This window comes from Megascapheus bottae, chromosome 23, assembly GCF_031878675.1.
Source record: "Megascapheus bottae isolate mThoBot1 chromosome 23, mThoBot2.hap1, whole genome shotgun sequence".
NCBI classification, from domain to species: Eukaryota; Metazoa; Chordata; class Mammalia; order Rodentia; family Geomyidae; genus Megascapheus; species Megascapheus bottae.
The window spans coordinates 16,931,541-16,950,261 of record NC_143531.1 but is presented as its reverse complement, the minus strand read 5'-3'; the positions used below and the strand labels follow the sequence as shown (position 1 = coordinate 16,950,261).

Sequence of the window (18,721 nt, the reverse complement as noted above, 5' to 3'; positions counted from 1 at the left end):
GACAGAATCACCTGTCCAGGAAAGGGGCAAAAAGATGATTTGTATACTCTGTCAACTCTCATTTATTATGTGGAAAGTCCTCCACATTAGGTTTGGTAGGGAAAAAGTCAATCGATATCATTAAACTCACCACTTTATGTTCAAGCTGAACCAAATGACTCAAAGGTCACCAAATTCAAAGCCATACAGGGGAAGCAGCTCATACTTAGGGATAACGGGGTAAGGACTGGAGTATTTACTGACCTTGTCTGGCTGCTTTGATGTTCACGGGCTGGAAGCCCCCATTGAGTGCTGAAGAGTCCATAATATCCGACTCAAAGTCACGGTGATTCTTCCGATACACAAATAAGGCCACCACAACAGAAATGGCCAGGCAAACAATTACTGCTATCACAATCCCAACATAGAGAGCCACATCATCTGAATCAGGAGCAGCTAGAAAGCCAAGGAATGAAACATGGGACCAACTCCTTGTAGAGAGTTCTCACAGTACAAATATGCATCACAGTAATTTTTTCCCTGACATTTAGTGCCTTTTTTTTTACAGGTTAATTTCAAATCTCTCTCAAAAGCTATATAAAATGACTGTGGCCTTCTAGTGGAAAATGATCTCTGGTTTCTTTTTCTTTCTCACTATGGATCAATCCACCCACTAATCTGTCTTATAATTGGGCAGCATAACAGACCATTTATTGCTAGGCATCTAAAGTAACTGAAGCTAAAACCATCCCAAACCACTGAGGAGAAAAGTTTACAACTGCTTTCAGGTGAAAAAAAAGTTCAGAAGGCCTTTTGAATTCACTGATTGTTCCTTGCCATACAGAAAGCACTGTTAAACATTTTTTGATATGTTTTGAATCTGTATATTTGTGGAACCAGAATGGATTTGTAAGTGTCAATCCAAGTCATAAAATAAGTTTCCTGGGAACCCTTCTCACTTTCCCCTAAGTCAATGGAGAGGGGGAGTGGGAATGGTTCGACTAAGCAAACCAAATATAAAGAGCAAACGTTAGATTAGAAAGGTGTATTTAGAAAAGAACAAGATACGGGGACTGAGGTTAATGCCTACAGCCTTCGTAAGCCTAGCCTTCAATGTAGATCCTGTATGATCTCTGAGACCTTTAAACTTTTTATAGGCCGATGGCAGTGATTTATTTTTGATATTCTCACCACAGAAATAAATCATAGGTCTATGTTGTAATAGGTAAGATAAAAGCCTGGCTTGATGACCACAGATTATTAAGGAAGGAAAGTAATTGATTGATGGACACAAAGGTGCCATCCACTGAGGGTCGATTTTGGGTTAAAGCAAAATGAAATTTTCTATCCATGATTCACATTGTTTTGGTGACATGGAACATGCCTTTGATCCAACTAGAAATGGTGAGAAGCTGATAATTAAAGCAAACAAAATGTAAACATGGATGAATCACCCTGGTATTGTTAACACTCTGTGTCTTAATTTCTATGAAATATAAAAATTATTCATCAGAGTTAACCAAATCTGTTATGTTTACTGCAAAAGAGGTAGCTAGGTTGGAATTCTAGGTGGTTATGTTTTATAAAATATACATTTTGTGGAAGGAGGGAATTTTCAAATTCATATATCCCATGACCTCTTACAATTTGAGGTAGCACCCCCTATTTCTTGGACAATTTATTGGAGGAAGAACTCACTGTCGCATTTGCTAGGGACTTACATTGTAACTCATACTATCCTTATCAAATTCTCTAAAAATCAGAAATGGCTTTTTTTAAAAAAATGTTTTTGTGTTTTTGAGCACTGTGAAAGAACTGTGCTTTTTTAAAAAAAAGTTTTAAAAATTCCCAGATTTCACTTTCTAATCTATCTTGTCAAAAGTGACAACTATTATTCTCCATCCCAGAATCCTAGTGATATCTCAAATACTCTTGATTAAGTCAACACTAGTTTCAACTTGGTAACTCTACCACATTTCTGGGTTATAGTCAAAGATCTGTAGCAGGATTCTGAACTGTGGTCCGAATGTTCCATCTAAATCCTTAACTTTTTCACCTTACGAGGCCATAATTATTTATTCAAGATTTATGATTTCTAGCACAATTGATGGTATTTTCTTAACCTTTCCTTTTCAGTATTTGAACTTTGCCCTTTATTTCTCTCAACCTATTTCATGTTATGTTTTCTCACTGCTAGGACTCCTATTTCTCTTGATTGACTGTAGATTTTAAAGCTAGTGGAGTCTTGAAATGACCCTTCCTTCTCTTTAGTATCAGAAATCTAATTTGTTTTCATGTTAGAATATATTAGCCTCCTATTTTCTGTGTGCACAACTGTGATTGAAAGAAAGGCAAGCTTGAACTGGGATGGTAATATTAAATGGTTACTCAGTAACATAAAATCCAGACATCAAACTTACAGGAAAATCCATATTCACTTTGGGTTCTCTGCTCAGTTGAAATAGGATAAATGAAACCTTGAAAAGAAAAGAAAAGAAAACAAAACAAACACAACAAAAATGGTAACAAAATTAAATTAATGAATGAGGGAAAACGGGAAGCATGAAAAAATGGTATAACTAAAAGACAAAGAAAAGAAACCTGTGGTTCTTTAAAATTCTGACTCAGTACTAAATTATGATTTTGCTTCCTCTGTCTGTTGTTAGAGCCTTGCTAAGAATTAATAAGTAGGCAGATTGAATTTCAGAGCAAAAACTGGTCTCGAGTCACTAACTTTGGAGTGCTTAAAGTCTTTCTTTTATTGAGCATAAACTCTAATGGATCTAATTTATTTCAGGCATCAAGGGTCATTAGCATAAGCAAAATCTTTTTTCCTTATCCCTGCCATATGCTTTAATTCCCAGGACATTCTCAGGAACCTCTAAACAGTTTTTTTTTTAAATTTAATCATAAAAGCTTTCTTTTGGTCTAACTAGAATCAAGACCTTTCATCATTGGTCAAAGGTTAAGCACCCATTTACTGAAGTGAGCTGTGACCACTGCTTCCATCCACCTACAATCCACATTTTGGATTTTCTCTTGTTTCTTGTCCCTTTAATTTAATATGATCCAATTGGGATAACTCAAGGGCTGAGCATTTGGTCAAGGCAATGAGAACTGGATTGTTTTTCTTACTTGAAATTCTTTGAAAATCAACAGGGCCTTGACATTATGAGGTTATCTATTTTAGGGTTTCACAAGTATGCTGTAAATCAGGAAAAATATCAAACTCATATCTCAAATATGCAAAAATTGCACCATTCTTTTTTTCAGAGTATTATGAAATAGCTCATAATAATAGTGACACAATACTACTGATAATGATGTACAATGGGAGAAGTAGGGATAAAACGTTTTCATAAAGATAGAACACAAAACTTTTTGAAATGAGAAATAGATTGGAAAATCTGAAGTACATCTAACTGGTACCTTCATTTATCCAAGATTTAATATTCTGTAGCATATGAATTAATCAAATAATACAGCACTCTTTGGATTAATCAAATGAACATTGAACAGAAGCATGTGAATCAAACATTTCTAGTAATACTCAAGGGCAAAAAAAAAGAGGGGGAACCATGATTCATGTTTAATTGATTCAAAACGATAAGACCAGATAACTTTAATACTAAAAGTAACCCTAAATCAGGCCTGCGGTAGCTGTAATACAGTTTGTAGAATTCTCAGTTTTTACAAGCTATCTACCTATTTGGAAACTAATTCTGGGAAAACACATAGCACTACTTTAATGAAAAAGAGGTCTGGTGAAGATGGGTTTGCTCTGAATTAATTTTTAATGCTTTATTTTAGAGCAATGATTGCTGTCTCCTTGTTTTTTTAAATAAATATTATATTCCTTATTCCAGTTGTCTCAGCTTGTGTATTAGGTTTGATTTTCATTTTTAAACATCCCTGTCAGGTAATAACCTTTTCCCATTTATATTCTGTGAACTCAATGAAAGGACAACTGGGACAAATGAAGGCTTTTTAAAATAGAAGCTCAGAGACAGATCAAAACAAGTTCATTGTTAGTGAAGGAGAGCAGATAGAAAGTCATGTTTTGGGAAATAATGATGCTAAGTACATGAATGTCAGGAGACTTAGCTTCTTGCATAAAAGAGGGAAAAGAATTGAATATACAATAGGATATTAGTGGGCTTGCTTAAATAAGAATATTTTAATCTTTACTGGGACTTGAACTCAAGACACTCTGTGCTCATTTGGCTTTTTTTCATTCAAGGCTGGACTCTATCACTTGAGCCAGACCTTCACTTCTGGCATTCTGCTGGTTAATTTGAGACAAGAGTTTCACAAATTTTCATGCTGGGACTGCTGTTGAATCTTAATTTTCCAGTCTCAACCTCCTAAGTAGCAAGGTTTACAGGTGTGAGCCATAATGCCAGGTTAAGATTGCATCTTATAAAAGGAAAAGTCTATCTCTAGAGATTAAAAAATGGTCTGAAATTTCTTTCCACAAAGCCAATTCTGGGTTTCCTCTGGATTACATCTCTACTTCCCAGTAGAATTTCTGTTCTTCATAAGAAAAATAAAAAATAATAGGAAACAATTTTTATACTTTTAGGCTCAGTTTGAACTTACCCACATTTATGTACATTTGGACCATAAGAAATATGTTTGTGTCTGATGGTATTTTTTTCTGGGATGTATATTTAAGTTTAGGCACAGAATTTAAATGTACTTATTTATTCATTCCTGCATTAACAAGTAGTCTTGAAAATTATACTTTTGTTTCTATTCTAGACATGGAAGTTACTTTCCTATATTTGAGTTTAGCAGTGAATAATCAAATGAACAACTTAATTTTAAGTACTGAAAATAAAATAAACCAAAAAAGGGCTGGAAATTGGTAGATCATGCCTATCTTATGATCCTCACTCCTGGTGAGGGGCACATAAGAGGAACTCACTGGAAGAGTAGCGTAGGTAACATCAAGAGACACAATTCTCCAAACTTACTAGAAATAATAGAAGTAGAATGACCTTCAAGTGGTAAAAATTTGCCCAGAACCATGTAAGAAAATAAAGAAAAAAAGGCCAAAAAGGGACAAAATAATATAACGAGAAGAAAAGATAATAGGGACGGCCAATTAAAAAATTAGGGGAGAATTTTTTTTATTGAGATGGAGTTTTGGCGTTGTGGTAAAATGCTTACCTAGCATTCATGAAGCCCTGGATTTGATTCCTTGGTTACTACATACACAGAAAAAGCCAAAAGTGGTGCTGTGGCACAAGTGGTAGAGTGCTAGCCTTGAAGAAAGTCCAAGGACAGTGCTTAGGCCTTGAGTTCAAGCCCCAGGACTGGCAAAAATAAAATCATCACACTTAAGAGTAGGAGGAAATAAAGTTGTATAAAGACCAACAATGAGTGAGAAAGTCCTTACACTAGTTATGAGGTAGTGAGCAAGACAAAGAAGGAAGGAGGTGAGATTGGCAAAGGAGGTAGAGTTTTAATTTTATTCCAAATGAAATGCAAATCTGGTAATTTAATCTAATTTCCCCCCAAATTTGATCCGGACAGTTGCCTGTGGCTCGTGCTTGTAGTCCTAGCTACTCAGAAAGTTGAGATCTGGGGATCACAGTTCAAAACCAGCATGGAAAGACAAATCTGAGAAACTCCTATCATCAATTAACCAGTAAGAATCTAGAAGTAGAGCTGCAGCTCAAGTAGTAGAGTATCAGCCTTTAGTACAAAATGTAAGGGGTAGCACCCAGGCGCTACATTCAAGCCCCAGCATTGGCACACACACACAGAATAAATTTGGCTTCTTGACAGAGAATGGACTGCAGAAGAAACGAAGTGATAAGATTTCTGTTGGCTTTGAGAAATCCTCATCAATAAATAGATATATGAGTATAAATGATGGCACTTGCAATAAGACTGATCTAAAATAAAAATTATGAAAAATCTACAGATTTTTATTCACCGTTATTCATCATAGTCTATCAGGATCAATCTAGCCAAACTTCTCTTTCTTCATGGGAAATATAAGACATAACAGAATTAAGTGGGCTCACCTCCCCAATTTACTCTGTTATGGAAACGTGGATAAGACTTTTTGAAAGACTCTGCAAAAAGTTTTAAAACACTTGTGCAATGACAGCAGTAAAACATCACTTAGGATGCTGAGAATCAGAGGAGAAAGGAATGGCTGTTCTATTCCCCATGTGAGGAACAAAGAACCACATTCCAAAGTTTCTTTCTATGCTTGTATGTCTGCTCCATCACTCACAGATCAAAAGGAGATATTTTCTTCTGCTAATGAGATAACCTTGCTGAGAGCAGTCCTAGCAATAATAATAATAATAATAATAATAATAATAATATTAAAAACATGTCCAGCATAGCACAGCGCAGAGTAATTGTTATTGGTGACACTTTTGGGGGACTTGTTCAGAAATTAGAGATTTCAGTTAACTACCTTGCTACTTAAAGCAACATGGACAAAAATGTAACTGAGGGGTTGGCAGAGCCAACTTGTCCACTTCTATTTGGGCTCTAGCTCTGCCTCTTCAAGCCATGAGCACAGGCCCAAACCACATCTCTTCCCCAAGCACGCATTTTCTAAGCTATTTAAGGGGATATAGACACTTGAACCAATAGTTATGAAAAAACAAAGGAAACTGGTAAAGTGTCAGTACATTGCTAGCAATCAATAAATGACCAACAAATATATCAATATCATTACAATAAACAGTGCTTAGCACTAGGACCTTGGAATGTCAAGTCGTTTTATGTATGTAGAGTTGATATAATCTAGTATTTCATGAATAGGGCTCACCAGGTATTACAAAAAAAGAGCCATGTGTTTTTTTTCAGTAGCACGGACTTTATTACCCAGTGTTGAGAAAGGGTTGTTCTTTGCCTTTGTGGCTTCTGGCAAAAACAAAAACAAAACAAAACAAAACAAAAAACCTGATTATTTCAGAAGTCAATTTGCAGGTGAAGACTGATGTTGCTATGGTCTCTCAACCGGAAATGCTTCTACGTCTCCAGGGGATATTGGGAAAGTAAAGAAGGTACTACTTCTGGGGTTGTTTCTGGTTGTTAGAGTGATGGGGCGGGGCTTCTTTGGGGGCATTTCATGGCTAAGGACAAAGGACAGTATCATTTGCACAAGATCATCTGTTGAATTAGGGGCAGGGCTGTCCATATTTTCCAGCTGCCGTCCAACTATTGTATAAGACCTGAGTCCCTGTTGAGTTAGCTTAAAAAGAAAAGATAAGGTTTATTTTATGTTACAGGAAGTAAAAAGCCCTTTGTTCATGTACATTGCCAATGCCAAGTAATTACACTGCTGAATGTAATAGAGTTATTTTTGGAAATCCTTAGGTACCATGCCAGAAACTAAATACAAATCTTCCATTGCCCTAATAAACAACATCAACTGTGATTTTTTTTTTCTAGTCTTCCAAAGGGCCTTACTTTTCATGTAATATGGCAAAGTCAGTAACAGCCAAAATGGGTACTGGTTTGTAAGATTAAAGTTTAGGAGGGGATAAAAATGGTCATACAAATGTTTTAATAGCACAAGTAATGCACTTTATAGAAATATTACCAAGCAAATCTGTAAATGTGAGCAGTTTGACAAACTGAGCACTAGGGGCCAGGTGTAATTTGAGAACTTAATCAAGGCCTTCACTAACTTGAAAGACCTTATGAAGTTAGCGTGTGTCAGGTGGTTCAGTGCTTGGAATGTGTTGTGTGAAACCCGTGGGCAGAAGAGTGAAAGGAAGCCAGGGATGGATCTCAGTCCTTGGGCTCCAGTTTTGAACTTGGTGTTCTAAAAGCATTTGCTATATTTATACCAGGAGAAATGAAGAATAGAAAAGCTACGTTCCTGGCTTCATTTTGAAGTTGAAAATCAGATGAGGTGATACTGTCTCTTCATTTCACATTACCATGGATATTCAGGAAATTTAAGAAGATACAACAATAACAAATACTTTCTTCTCTCACAAGTCAACTTCTAAATAATGTTTCTTTCAAGCACTGAACCAAAGAGGACTTCCAAATCTTGGCATGTCTAGTCTAAGGAAATTGGGAAGTTGTTAGAATGATGTAATTTTTAATGCATGGCAATCCCACTTCAGTTCCCACAAAATCCCCCAATAGGTAACTTCTTAAAGGAGATACATAATTTCTTTCAGTAATGATACCATCAAAGAAAAAAGGATTAAACATCAATAACTGGACCAGTTTCACATGTCAGAAGAAAATTTCATTTTAAAGCAGTAAAATCTGGCAACCATTTGCCTCCAGGATTTCAAAAGTCCTCATGAGAATAGGCTTAAAAATAAGAGAGAAACAGGTTCACACGTTGCCTGTAGCACTTGTCTGTGGTTGTGAGATAACTATTTCAATTCTGTGCTTCAAGTTTTTCCTTTGCAAAAGTGAACAATTGCTAGGGGGTGATTAAATATATTCTGTCTCTCAAGTTGTATCTTTTTGTCTTTAAAGGGAACTGAAGTCAGGTGTATGTCAGTGTGGGCCTGTCTCACACAGAAGACAAATGTCAGAAATAACCAAAGATAATATCAGGGCATTATTAGGTGAAAGTGAATAGAAGTAAGGGTAAAGGTGAAATTCCTTTAATGACAAAATACAGAAAATTTTAAGTTCTCTTAAAGTATAGAAAACAGGTTGAGTCTTATATTATAAACAGTCCCTCATCTTGGATGCACACTCACTAAATTCCAATAGGGAGTTGCTTATATGAACTTTATATCCACACACATACACATATATAATTATATATGCATATATTATATGCACACATTGTGTTATATATACATTATACTACATGTATATATAATTATACTCACCTATAATTATGGGTATATATACACATACATAACAGCTGATTTTAGGATGGCCTATATTGCTATATTATATAAACATGACTAGAGTTACATGTAAGACATGGCTCAATTATAGTTTCATAGTGCATTAACAGCTTTCTATGCTTGTTTTGTTTAAATTATCCAGTTTCATGCTCATTTACCTACAGTAGAAAACTTCAAAGGATTTTCCCTAATTTTATGATTCTGTCATTTGGATATTCTGTCATTGTATAGTCTCCTCCCCTTGACCTGCCTACTTTGTTTTTTTTTTCCTAGTGATTTTTACACTAAGCTAAAAGATTAGTGTTTTCTCATCTTAATTATATTTATATATATGCATCTATACATGTATATTTAAAGATGAAAACAGTCTTATTAAAATCCCAAGGACCATTCGAAGTAGATATGTCCAGATTCTCTCTTTTCCTTTCAGGTCAGTTCTTATCTTACAAATGTATCAAGGTTACACTAATGATGTCAAAGGTCAGGTCTTGTCAAAGACAACTAGGGTTGTTAATGATAATTTACTACTCTTCTGAGGATTTATTTATTGATGTAGCTTAAGGAGCTCCAAATAATAAATACTCTCTAGTACATACCCAGGCAAAACAGTTGCTTCTCACTGATGTTCATTCTCCATGTTTGCCGCAGTCTCTTTTAGTGGATGGTGAAGATGACACACTAAGCTGTTGTGAACCCTTGTTTGTGACTCTAACCTCTCATCCCCTTCCACATGGGAATGGCAGGAAATTAACATGCCAGAATGTAAACATGTCATCCCACGATGCCCAGTAGGTGAAGTATAAATGTCTGAAACCCAAGTGATCAGCTTAGCAAAATCAAGTTCATGCATCAGCTCCCACGTCCTGTGATATATTACACTCCATCCCTAACAAAGCACTTAAAAAAGAACACGTTCTTAATTCCAAAGCCTGTGACATTCCTATATCCCTCCAACATTAAGAAAGGCATCGGCAGAAACAGGGATGTGCAAGGCGGTAACATGGATGCCAATCTGTCTGCTAGATTTTTAGGCAAAAAAAAGGTAAATTCAACTAACATACTCAGGTTCACACTCACATACACTCAAGGGAACTCTTGCTGCACTATGGATGTTCGTGTGCTGGCACTCTTCTGGCCCTTCTGAGCTCCCATCTAAGTCTGAAGACCTTGGTTTTGTCTCCTCACACTGGTTAGGGCTCTGTAGGCATGCATCACATTTCTGTGGGCTCAAGTTTCTAACCACATCCCTGTTCCAAAAGCAGGAAAGTGTTTTACCAGAAAGGAACAAAGCAAACCACACTGGTATTACCAGACCTGTGGTGCACTCTGTTGGGCAGGCTTGTCTACAGAGAGAATATTTATTTGGCAGTTGGGACTCCAGACATACGAAGAACTACACAAACGCTATGACATCAGCTCCTTCTAAACTACAGATAAAAGCACCCACTAACACACACTATTACGTTTCCCTATCATGGTGCTGTGCTTACAAAACTTCACAGGAGACTCAGTGGCACCTTCTTAAATGCTTCGCACAGGCAGTTAGAAACATTGTTCTGAAGTCATGCCAGGATGGTTTGTGGAGTAAATGACTTCCCCTCATTAAATGCTCCCAGAATTTGAGAGTCCCAGGTATGCAATAAGCCCACTTACACAAAGACCCTTCTGCTACTTCCTCTCCTGAGAATTAATGGAAGAGCTGTATGCTGTGGAAATGCCTTTGTGAATTAGAAAGTGCGAAATGTGCAGAATGTCTACCATTTTACTTTCCCAGATTCAGGAAGTCCGCTGAGGTACAATCCCAGGTGATTGTTTCGGTTTGTAAATTGCATTTATTTTTTAAAAAATTCATCTCTTTCAGAAGAGGAGTCAGATTTGAACTGTTACATCTGGCTATGTGGCTCTTCAAATGTTAGAGCATATTAAAAAATCAAATCCAGAGGAATAGTTCCAAGATTCTATTGACACAAGTAATCTAGTATTGTAATATAGTATATGCATACATATAGATGCATCTTCTTTCTGGATCAAGCCACATATTTAGATTTTGCATCAGTATTATCAGAGCAGCAGATATGCATGAATTAAAGTATTATATGTCAAGCATGACACAAATTCATTATAAGGATTAAATGAGCTGTCAGGTAAATTGTATTTCAACATAAAGATAAATGCACTTGCTGGCTTAGTATTTTATTTTTAGATTTACTTATTTCGATAACTCTTTACATCTTAGCTTTCTCATTCTTTATATCTTAGCTTTCCTACTCTTTATAATCCTTTCTCTTTGTGTGCAACCTGACTTGTCAGAACCATTTCATGTAATCCTATTTCAAAAATATGCTGCAAAACTGAGGAGTGACTACTTTCAACAAGTCTCAAGGATGATAATAAACTTTTCATTGTAAATTCGTTTTCTGGAGTGGACTTTTTTGTTTCATATGCCAATGCACTTAGGTTGCAAAGACTCTACAACATGGTCCACTACTGTTTTCTTTAGTGCTCCAGAAGTTTTAGCAATTATGTCAATTGCACATCTGTTTTTTCTTTCTTAAAAAAAAATAAAACATTCCTTGTACCATGTCTTAGATTTCATAGCAGAGCTCGGTGTAGCACTGTGGTTTTAGTATTGGCTTTATTTAAGTAAAGACCTCATTTCCCTCTTTCCTCCCATCAGTTTCGTTGGGCTTCCTTAGCTAGTGGTTAGTAACACCCTAGATGCTACTTCTAGCTCATGATAGGGAAGCTCTTGAGGGGTCAATTACTGTGTTCAGGGCTCTGGCTTCCTCCACATCTCAACCCCAGGATTTCTGTCCCTACTCACACTGAAACCTGAACACTCAAACAGTAGAGCCCATATTTGTGTCTCCTGCCTCTTTTGGCTTTTATAATATTTTAGTATGTATTTCAGGAAGAAATATGTCTGAATTTGGCTGTTTTGAAATAAATGAAACAATAATATTTTGTATATATTTCATACTGTACTGCTTTTAAAATGTTAATTTAGCTTGTAGAATATTGTACTATGACTTCTTGATCATGCTGAGAGTCTTTTATCCCATATTAACTAAATTTCTCTTCATTTATATGTAAAATATTTTTCTATAAATTTGAGTAGATTCAATGATTATATTTTGTACCTGGCTTAAGGGTAGGTTAGTGAGCTTTATTTTAAGATACTCTTGCACTCTTTCTAAAGAAGTTATGGATTCATTTAAGACACTAATTCTTCCAAAGTAAATATTAAATGATAACTGCAGTTCTTTGGTTTGTATCTTCACACAAACCTCATTCCTTCACATAAGCTTTATAGTTTGGTCACTAGAAAGTATTTTGCTGATCAAAATAAGGGCCAAGGTAATATTATTTGTTTACAAGGCTTTGGCAGTAATACTCTGCCAGAAACACCAAGCTTACTGGTCAAGAGAAGCTATAGCGTTCACTGTAAAATACTATAATTACATAGCATGGCAATATCTCTGTGGTTTTTATCACTGAGGAAATCGATAGCAGTATAGACTACAATTCTCTGTTGGACTAGAGAGGGCAGATGAAAGAGTTTATTGACTTAGTAGGGATTGTGACGATAGCAAATCAGAGCTGCAGAAAGGAATAGTTTTTTAACCCAGTGATTTTAATCAAATCCTCTAAATGTTTCAGTCTACCAAGAGACTTGATTGAAAGTAAAGCAAACATAACAAATCACACCAAACTCCTGTACTATCTATATTCCTTGTCCTCATTTGCATATATACCATGAGTCATTATTATTGGCAAATATCCAATCAGAAGGAAAAATTGCTTAATGTTGTAAGAAATTATCTAGCTTTGTGGAGTTGCAATTCAATGAACATCTTAGTTTGTGTTTGTTATGTGTATGTTTGACCAACTCGATAATTTAGAAACTGTCAGTTTGTATAACCAAGACATAGTTCCATGTTCTAAATTGTAGCTCTGTGCTTCTCATTAAATATATTGCTGTCAGAAATATTCAGCACATATTGTATGTTTCAAACTACCCAAGGTTGAGTATTACATTAAAAGAGGAAGAAACTTTAAGACAGAATATAATGTAAATATTAAAAGAATAGCAGATTTCAATGTCCTGAGGAGCTTGGATTATAGATGTGAACCACTGGCACCCAGCTATCTTGTTATTTTAAATCTCGAATTCAAACTTGTGCCAGTGGGAGCAAATGTCACGTGGTTGACAAACACTTGTGTTCTTTGCATTCTTGCCTTTCTGGTGCTCACTTAGTGACTGAAGGATGGGCGTCCTCAATCCTGACCAGAGCTGTGTCTTCTACTCGGCAGTAACCTACTCTCCAGTAAATACCACGTGCAGAAAACATGACAATGGATTTTTTTAATTCAGTGTGAGCCATATCGTTATTTACTCATGTTAAGTAGGATTTCTTTCAAAGTTCTCTGTGTGCATAGACTCTGAAAGGTAAACAATTTCGTATATTTGTCAGAAACAAAACCATTTTCCTTAAATAACAAATGCAACTTTCTCTACACAAATATGTTGGATTGCTTGCATTCTGCAAGCAGAGCATTCTCAGGACTGTCAACATTTGGCCACCACGAATTCATATCCAAACACAGCATGTCGTTTGACACATTTGTCTGGATGGATGTAATTTCAGAAAAATTCTTAGCACCTTCACTTCCTGGTCACGAAAAGAGTCACTAAATCGTGACTTTTGAAGTACTCTTGGACTAAGTACAACTTTGGCTGGGTGGAAATAAAACTCCCATTTCACTACACAAAAAAAGAGACTAGCATATTGTGTCCATGATGTACCTGTGTACTCATCCCGATGTCAATTTTATTCCAGATATTAATATTTACTATATGTTCCTACATTCTCTTTTTTCTTTTCAGACACTGCTTACGACTTAGTATGCCACCTAAACTAAAACTTTTTTCCCAACAATTTTTGTTTGTTTTTTAATTGAACTAAATCATACCACATGATATTTTCTGTACTGGTACCTAATACCAAGTCATGGGCCTCTGGCCTGAAAGAGCAACAGCCCTCCCGGGAAATGACTAAATCACTCTTTGCTCATGTGGAAGGAATACTGCATGCCATTAGTTAACTGGACACAATTACTATTCATTCTGGTTCCTGAGACATTGGCTTTTTCTAGTTTTGAAAGAGACCTAGGTTATTGCTGCATTGTAGTTCAAAGACATGCACATGGTTCAAAGGCAGGTCCCTTGGCTCCTGCACTTTGCCCAAATCAACTTACTCTGCATGCACAGCCCATCCGTGCAGTTCTTGGATTGCAAGACCAGGCCGTCACAGTCCTTGCCCCCGTTCTTGGGGGCCGGTGCAGTGCACTCCCTCCTGCGCCAGTGGGTACACTCAGTGCCACATGTAGACCATTTACTCCATGGAGTCCACCTGCCATCCACTGCCATGAGAAAACTCAGCATCAGGTCAAAGGGTAGGGAGAGGAGAAACCAACAACTGGAGAAGATGACCCACCCACAAGCCCCACTTTGGCTACTGAAAGGTGGAACATGCTACTCATCCTGTGTCCTGTGAACTTTTCTTATAAATGCATTATAGCTTACTCACTGGAGGCCTAAGGGTGGCTTCCAGGTACAGAGAACTATGTAAAAGATGTCCATTTCATTTTCCATTAAATGGAAAACTTTTGGAATTTGTACTGGAAATTCTGAGGTGTCCAGGATTCCTTCACTCAGAGTGCAGTGAAAGGAAATTTATATGGTATTGGGATAAAGTGTTGGCACAGTTTTGGAAAAAATCCATCAGTCTGTCTGTCCATCCATCCATCCATCCATCCACCCACCTACCTATCTCTGTCTCTGTCCTGTCACTCCTATATGTTATGTACACTTTTTGATTTTTCCTCTCTTATCCAGGATACTTGGTTCTGCCAAAAAACAAAAGTGTAACTTTCCATAATTCACCTTGACTTTTTCTTTCTTTTCTTTTTTCAGGACTGGGGATTAAATCAGGCCTTTACAGCTCATGCTAGTCAGGTATTGGACAACTTGATCCATATCCCAATCACTAATCTTCCTTCTTGGCAAGAATATAGATTATTTTCAATTTATTACTTCCTAGTACCATTCCATTATTTGACAGTGCATCCATGTCTACATATTTTGAAGATGATATTTGAAGAGACCCTAATTTTGCTGTGATTCACATTTAGAATTGACACATTCTTTTTAATTTTGGTGGATGGCTTGTGAGCAAGTTCAATGATTATGAGCTAAGATCTCTCCCTCTCTCTTAAAAACACACAAGTTAATGCCAATATGAATAACTATAGAGCATATTCCACGATCATGTTTTTAAAACACATCCTTTTAAATGTCTCACAGAGCTAGGATGAAGATGTTAAGCTAAGTTTAAAAATGCTTTGTTGTCTCTGAAATATATGAACAAATATGCTTATCTAGAATTTTTTATGAAATAATGAATGGTGACAGTTTATAGAACTTACAAATCTTTTAAAAGTTGTATGCTAATAAATATGATACCCATTTTAATAGTAATAAGCTGTACATAGTTTGGGAAATCCATATATATGATTTCACAAATTACTACATATATATTATATCATCTGCATAAAGATATAAATGTGCATAAATAAAAAAGTAAGGAAAGTACCAATACAAAACTGGGTATATAAAAAACTTTATCTGGTGCAAAGACATCTACTTTGACCTAGATTCTCCTAGTACAGTCTCTCCCTTCCTTTTTCCCATGACCCTCTGTTACATCTCAGGTTGATGAGTGCAGTCTTACCTATAGATGTCAGCACCTAGATAAAGCACAAGGGAGCATAAAAATGAAATCTGAATTTCTAAACCCCTGTCAAAATTTCTTCCATAAAAGAATAAGTGCTCTGAGAGAGTTCATTATGACAGACTCTCTTGATACTTGGAAATCAACACTTGAGAAGGTAATATGTCAATCCTATTTTCTTTCCAATTAATGCATTTCTGACAATGCATTTTTCTCTCCAATCCTATTTCTGACAAAGGTCCAATAAAAAAAATAAAAATAAAAAACAAGGGCCAAGAGGAATGTAAGGAGAAACATGGAGGCTATGCATCTACATAGTCAAGCTGAAAATGAAAAACCAGTCCCCAAGAATACAGGGATGTGATGAATTATCTGAATATAATTCTGACTTGACCTTAAGATATGGAGTATAACTAGGTACCTTAATGGGTTTTGGTTTGGGGGGCAAATATTAATTTCAGTTTTCTTGCAAAAATAGGATAGCAAAATTCCTGGAGGGAGAAATGTCTAATCTTGCTCTAGGTATTATTGCAATGAAGTCACAAAACAGATGACCAACATGTACAGATGATAAAGAGCTACTGAACTGCATTTTCAAAATCCACTAGCACATGTGTCACAGTCTTATCTTCCTTTGAATTCATTCCAAATCGTTCATTATCCCTCACCCAGAAACTGACAACACAGATTCAAAATCACAGTAGAAGACATTTCTAAATTTCAATTTCCATTTATTTCCATGGATTTCTGAAGATCAAGCTTGTTATTTCTAACATGTAATTTTTCAATGCTGTTCAAATTCCTTGACTCATAGAACTCTTAATCACAGTTTCAGTATTTTCGTTGACTACCATAGGTAGAATATGTGTTAGAGTGTCAAGATTTCCCCTTTATACTACCGTGTCTGTTTGCATAACAAAATTCAGTACTGTTCTGGAGAAAGGGCACTAGATTTTCCAGCAATGTAAATACAGCATAGAGAATTGAATTAAAGCACTGCATAGAGAATTGAGTTAAATAATGTTGATTACACAGTCAAGTCAAGAAAAAAGTCTTTGTATCTACTTCTAAAATGTATTTCTTTAATTCAGGGAGATATGTGGAATAAAAAAGAGGGTGTATTCACCTGGACATAAGGTAGTACAGGTTATCTTCTGTACACTCTGCCCTTCACAGAAGGCCCCGCCATTGAGTGGGGCTGGGTTGGTGCAGGTCCTTGTGCGTTTCTGATACCCTCGTCCACAGCGGCTATTACACACAGACCACTCCGTCCAGGTGGACCAGCCACCATTCACTGAGAGGAGACAAGCAAGAAAATGATGAACTAAGGTCATGCATCTGCATACATGGATCCAATCCACACACAACACCCAAACCCCAGTCACCTCCCCAGAGATAAACAAACATCTTGAAAGACTATATGAATATTACTTTAGAGTACGTTGTACAGCTGATAAATCTAAGCACAGAGATAGGCAAAATTATTTACTATGATCTCTTTACTAAGAAAAACAAATAGATCACTGTTCTGTTTTCTTTGGCTAGCCTTTTTTTAATTCATAAAAAAATGCATTCCTGGGCCAGGAGTTTGGCATAGTGGTAGAGTGCTTGCCTAGAATGTTTGAGGACCTGGATTTGACTCCTCAGTACCACATACACAGAAAAAAGCCAGAAGTGGTGTTGAGGCTCAAGTGGCAGAGCTCTAGCCTTGAGAAAGTCCAAGGACTTTCAAGCCAGGACTGGCAAAAAAAATGCATTCCTTTACACAGTAAAGCTCCAAAAATTGATGTTGGCAGCTTATTTCAAATAAGAAATGTTTACAACCTGATGCCCAGACTAAAAGTAGATCTGTAGCATGGAAAGTTCAGAAAATAATGTAGACACTTTAAAATTATTGGAACTTTAAAAAAAAAAACCACCAAAGAAACAATCGATTGATTATCTTTCCTTAGCTTTTGCAAAGTGTATTACCTGTTAAAGCATTTTAGTTTCATATGTGTCTATATAACTCATATGCATGTATATGTGTGTATACATATGAACACATATAATTACATACATGTATGTATCCACATGAATGTGTGCACACATGTTATATATGCACACATATGGGTGTATTTATGAGTGCATGTACCTATGTGTATACATTCATAACCCTCAGAATGACATTAAAAAGTATAAGAGGTGTATACAAATATATTCCAACTAAATAATACTAGTTAGATGCATATTTTTTCTGTGGGCTTTTGTTGAGGCCCAACCTAGGATTGTTGGGTATCTTATTTTATGAAGTCATTAAAAGGATAAGCAGGTAGTTGACAGGTCGTATTTCAACTTCCCTTGCTCAACTTTAAAAAACTCAAAATTCCATGAAGCGATCACTACAAATTGCTTACTAGCTGATACTTTGGAACACAGGATAATGTACTGCTCTGATAAAATTCTAATTAGAAGTGAGCTGGGCACTAGCGGGTGGTTAATGCCTCTCTGTAATCCTAGCTACTCAAGAGGCTGAGATCTGAGACTGGAGGTTGAAAGCCAACCTGGGTAGGAAGGTCCTACCATGAGATTCTTAACACCAATTAACCACCAAAAAATAAAAAATCCAGAGGTAGGGCTGTGGCTCAAAGTGGTAGAGCATTAGCCTTGAGCAAATGAGCTCAGGGCCAGTGCCCAGGCCCTGAGTTAAATCCCCATGACCACCAGAATTATCAGAAACTTTTAGACACAAACATGTTTGCAGATTCTATGTGTGTCCTTTCATTTGACAAAGACAGAGACAAAGGCTCAGATAATTCAGGTTGTAAAAGGCAGCTAGTGGCAGGCGTATTCCTAGATTACAAGATTTCTGAGACTTACTTTTGAATCTTAGTTCAAAATGTTTGTTACTTGTGTTTGAATCTTTCTGAAAGCAATCCACTAATTTCAATTATGGGTACTGAAAGAATGCTATATGTAGGAAGAGATTTGCATATATATTAAATATCCATATGCTACATCTATATATAGTTTTCCTTCATTAGTTATTTGTGATTGGTCCCTTCTGATTGGGCCCTGTTTCTATTTTGCATTTCAAGTACTGTT

The 18,721-nt window shown here is 36.3% G+C and overlaps 1 protein-coding gene across 2 annotated transcripts in view; it reads right to left on the bottom strand.

Moving 5' to 3' along the window:
• The window catches only part of Unc5c (unc-5 netrin receptor C), a 310,807-nt gene that overhangs the window by 44,891 nt on the left and 247,195 nt on the right, over positions 1-18,721 (bottom strand). The window contains exons 6-9 of one of the 2 annotated variants that reach the window (XM_090356786.1): positions 16,764-16,931; positions 14,103-14,267; positions 2,400-2,456; positions 244-435 (exon numbers count right to left, since the gene is read on the bottom strand). In XM_090356786.1, the coding sequence (XP_090212912.1) occupies positions 244-435; positions 2,400-2,456; positions 14,103-14,267; positions 16,764-16,931 (582 nt within the window). The remainder of the gene's footprint in view (positions 1-243; positions 436-2,399; positions 2,457-14,102; positions 14,268-16,763; positions 16,932-18,721) is intronic. The other variant, XM_090356787.1, reaches the window with a different exon arrangement.